Raw genomic sequence first — 5,000 nt, forward strand, 5'->3', positions numbered from 1 at the left:
AGTCAAGTCAAGTCATTTATTTAACATATTTAAAAACAACCAAAGTTCTGTGCACACCAGAGCCTTAGGAAGCAGGTATCTACGCTAGGATCCTATTTGTGGATTTCACCTCTGCTTTCAACACCATCCTCCTGCCCACACTGGAGTACGAGCTCTCCCAGCTGCACGTGCCTGACTCTACAAACAAACTCTAAACAAATTGATTCCTCCCACCCCGGCCACAATCTCTTTGTGCCGCTCCCCTCAGGCAGGAGGCTGCGGTCCATCAGGACTGTGACCGCACGCCAGGAGGCAGCCTCTTCCCGGCGGCCTTCAGCCTCTTCAACAAGGCTCATGTCCTCCTCTGACCCCCCCCCCCCCCCCCCCCCCACCCCACCCCACCTCAGACCCCACCTCCGTTGAGACGCTTGCACATGACCACCGAATGTACTGCACATACGTAGGACACACTACACATCACATAAACACACACTCACATGCACATTACACGTTGCACACTCCCTGTATATACACTGACCGCTCTACATTTTGTATACTGATTTTTTTTTTTTTTTTTAAATCTCATTCAATTCTGCATTCGTATTTGGTACTCGCTCTTTGCACTGTCCTGTCTTTGCACTGTCCTGTCTCGTCCCTGCACCCTGTCCAATGTTGTCTCCATGTTATGCACCATGCCCAAAAACAAATTCCTAGTTCTGTATGTTGAAAAACTACAATGGTATTACCGAGGTATATTGCAGCTGAAAGAAGGCTTCAATTGTCTTACACGCCATAACAATACATCTAGGCAACACATTAATTTAATGGAATACACAATTGTAATTATAGTCAGATCTACTCGTGCCTTAATGAGGTGGCAGATATTGATAAGCCTATTAACTTGCACTTTCACAGTCGTCAATTTTATGCCAGGTTTCTTTCTTGCCTGTGGCATTAGCAACTGTGGTTATTTTTAGCCTGTTTTACATTTTTGAATTCTTCATTTCAAAATTCCAAATGGAATGTGGCCAGCCATGCCTGCAGGCCTGGGCTGAGACTATTCCAACATTTTACATCCTAATCCAAGAGAGCGGTCAAATTATGACAACAGGCTGACCAAACATCTGTTAAACTTGTTTTGCAGATCACAAGTGAAATGTAACCCTTCACCCAACCACCCCAAATCCCCAACCAGCAATAGAAAATTGTACTCCATATTAAAGACAAATACATTGAAAATTGGATAAATTAAATCAAAACCCAAAGCCAGCTCCAGTGCTACTCAATCCTAGATAGAAAGTTACCTCAATATAAAAATCTAAACAATGGGTTGAATTCACAAAGGGATGGCACAGGTTTTTCTGTCGCAATACCTGTGCAAATAACCCCAAAATAAACATTGCTCTTCACCGAGCACTCGCTAAGGGGGAAATACATGCTAACCGCGTTGCCATCATCATAGCGTTTCTGTGCTCGTGTGCTTTTTGCGGATTAGTCAGATCTTTCCCCAGTGTTTCAAGCTTTTCTCCATAGTTCAGAACACAACTTGGCTCATAATGAAAACAACAGGCCACACTTTTTAGCAGAAAATCAGTTGTGTTTGTTTCTGTGCATCACAGCTGGCTGAACTTATTTTTAAATCCCCCAGAGAGAGAGACCCCAGAGAATATGTTTCGCCCTTAATATCATCCAATATCAATTCAATATCATTCAAACCTCACAGGTTCTGAGGAGAGACAGAAGGAGAGAGTGCGCGCTGACTGCTGCAGTTAATACCAGCTTTTCAAAAGCGCTATTTGTCTGCGTCTGTCAGTTACAGTAGCTCATGGATCAGATGCAAGGCTTATTTGAGGCAATTTTGCACAGAATTACCTAATATGCATACATTCAAATGAGACTGGAACAGCCATTAAGATACTGTGTTTGCTCATTGGTGCAAAGTAGAAAATAAACTAGAAAGTAAATATGGCCCACTTGCACCATGGAAGAGTCAGCTTCTCTGTGGCCTGACTGGTAGTGGTGTTCATGACAGGTGGTCACACAGAGGAAGTGACACTGACGAGTGATGCATCGACACCTGTTAGATCAGCATGTGCAGTTGTTGAATATGTAAGTGGATAAAAGGATCAGACATTGATTGATTGATTGATTGATTGATTGATTGATTAGAAAGCAGCAGGCCATCAACACTACCCTACATTTACATACATGACTACACTATAAACTACTCATCCTAAAAATGTGTTCCAGACTGGATTCCAAACCCCGAAGTCCTGTCTTTGAAGTCCTATCCCATCCCACTAGACCCTCAGGGGCGGTAACCCTAACCCTGTGATTGCACCCTTAACGGAAGCGCTATTGACAGAACCTGAGCCTAAATCTGAATAGGCAAGTTTTGTTTTAATTCATGGATCGACCCAGTGATTTGGATCTGTTCTAAAATTGAATGGCTTCTAAATTGGCATACGCTCTAATCCCCCACCGAGTTTCATGAAAATCGGTCTGGTAGTTTTTTGCGTAATGCTGCTAAAGAACAAATTAACAAACAACCACACGTGACCAAAAACAGCAATCGCTGAGGCGGAAGCAATCATGGGAGCGCAGGGATGAGAGGCTCGGGAAACACTGGAGACAAAACAAGACAGAACAGAGATACGCTTCTGGTTTAGTGAGGCAGGGCCAAATATATCCTCCATTCAGGGAAATATACTCTGTGAAAAGTTAATATAAATCTGTCAAAAGTTCCACATTTCTCCTCTCTCTCCCAGGCAGAAAAACTGCCTTTTGTGTTTGGAGAGGAGAAGTCTGCAATTTGTAACTGCTTACTGCATTCTGAGAGACAATCGCAAATGTAAAAAAAAAGTCACAAATGTATAGAGGTATCCTTACATTCATATATACTGTATAATATATACTTATATTATATATCTATTTATGATCCTCAGTGTAGGACGATAGCCCTGGAGCTTGTCCAGAAAGCTGCAGCTCATCTGGTGTTCAACCACCAAGTTCTACCATAACAACTTCTCTTCTCCACCCTCGACACTGGCTCCCTGTAGCAGCTCACAGTTTAAAACTCTGGTACTAGCCTACAGGGCAATGAAAGGAACAGCTCCCTCCATAGGCGATTTTACCCTCTGAGAGTAGGGGGGGCAACATTTTGACTTAAAAAAAAACAAACTGTTCTGCCGTCTCGTCCCATCTATTTACAAAGAATACCAGTTGTGAACAGTATGCTAATAAGAAATCCGTATGACAATTCAATATGTACAACGCATCAAACTTCATCTAGACACCACGAGCATGTCAATATGACTTTATGACCGAGCACTAGGCCATACCCAACATCACAACATCAAACTGCAACTGCCTGCTGGTGCTAGCTTCCTCGCCGATGGTGATGTTGCTAGTGCTAGTACTAGCTCCGATAGCCTCTGGAGCACTTCTGCATTCGATTGCACCTGCTGCTGCGCTGTCATTTCGAGTGGTAGCTTCTTCATTAGCATTGCCATATTTTATTTTATGAAGAAGTGGTAAATTGTTTTTATAGCTCTTTTTGCCATTATGAGCAGGTTGGCTAGATGTAGCTTGTTGAGCACTGAGCAGTACAGTCAGATCTCATTTTTTTCGACGGACGAGTTGTGCCATTAGTGGATTATGAATAAATATATATTTTTAAAGGTAGCCTAGTTTAAGTAATAAATACACTTTTAAAATTAATGATGATCTAACACAAACTGGTACAAACCACAATTATGTATTTAATAATTGTGTTAATTAGTAAAAATAAAAAAATAATTTTTTTTTTTTAAAGAATCTGAGCAGAGTTGGGCTGTCCAATCAGGGGGGGCACTTGCCCCCCCTGCCCCCCCTATAAAATCGCCAATGGCTCCCTCCTACCTCCAGGCCACGCTCTGCTGCCTTGACGCCATTGGTTGCCTGGTCGCTCCAAGGTCCCAGTGGTCGATCGGCTCTTCTCTGTCCTGGCCCCGCAAGTGTGGAACGAACTGCCCACTGATGTCAGGACAGTGGAGTCGTTGTCCATCTTTCACCGCAGGCTCAAAACTCACCTCTTCAAGAAGTACTACCCAGATCCTCCCTCTTAAGCACCTTGTGTATCTTGCTGCTCTTGCACTTTGACTTCTAGCTCTTAGTCACTGGCTCTTCACTCTCTCTCCCCCTCCCTCTCTCTCTCCCCCCCCCCCCCCCCCAGCCCTGATGCATGCGGTGGTGTTCGGTAACGTGACGGCCATCATCCAGAGGATGTACTCCCGGCGGTCTCTCTACCACACGCGCACCAAGGACCTGAAGGACTTCATCCGGGTCCACCGGCTGCCCAAGGCCCTGGAGCAGCGCGTGCTGGAGTGCTTCCAGACCACTTGGTCGGTCAACAACGGCATCGACGTCAGCGAGGTGGGACCACGCCCCCTCTGACCTCTGACCCCACCCCCCCGCCTCATCCTGTCTCTCACTGTCATTCTCACTCAACACTTCCACTGTGATGTACTCCCTCTCGCTTGTTCTCTCTCTCTCTCTCTTTCTTTTCTTCTCTCGCTCTCTAGCTCTCTCGCTCTTTGTCTTATTTTTCTTTCACACCCCTTAACTTCAATTACACTCTCACTGTCTTGATAATCTTCAACGCTGCCTTTTATCTGTCCTTCACTGACAAGAATCACACACACACACACACACACCCTCATACACACACACACACCCTGATACACACACACACCCTCATACACACACACACACCCTCACACACACCCACACACCCTCACACACACACACACTCAGTCACTCACACACACACACACACACACACACACACAGCTCAGGCTGCACATTCTATCCTTCTCCTCTATCCTGCTCCTCTCTCCCCTCTCAGTCCTCTCTCACCCTCCTCCCATGCTCCTCCCCCCTCCTCTCCCCCTCCTCTCCCCTCCTCTCCCCCTCCTCTCCCCTCTCTCCCCCTCCTCTCCCCTCCTCTCCCCCTCCTCTCCCCTCTCTCTCCCCTCCTCTCC

The 5,000-nt window shown here is 45.6% G+C and overlaps 1 protein-coding gene across 1 annotated transcript in view; it reads left to right on the top strand.

Moving 5' to 3' along the window:
• Window positions 1-5,000, top strand: part of kcnh3 (potassium voltage-gated channel, subfamily H (eag-related), member 3) — a gene marked incomplete at both ends in the record, with an annotated part of 85,322 nt that overhangs the window by 59,843 nt on the left and 20,479 nt on the right. Inside the window, one exon of the mRNA XM_084452135.1 lies at window positions 4,193-4,392. Coding sequence (XP_084308261.1) covers window positions 4,193-4,392 — 200 coding nt within the window. The remainder of the gene's footprint in view (window positions 1-4,192; window positions 4,393-5,000) is intronic.

This window comes from Borostomias antarcticus (assembly GCF_949987555.1).
Source record: "Borostomias antarcticus genome assembly, chromosome: 17".
Lineage (NCBI taxonomy): Eukaryota > Metazoa > Chordata > Actinopteri > Stomiiformes > Stomiidae > Borostomias > Borostomias antarcticus.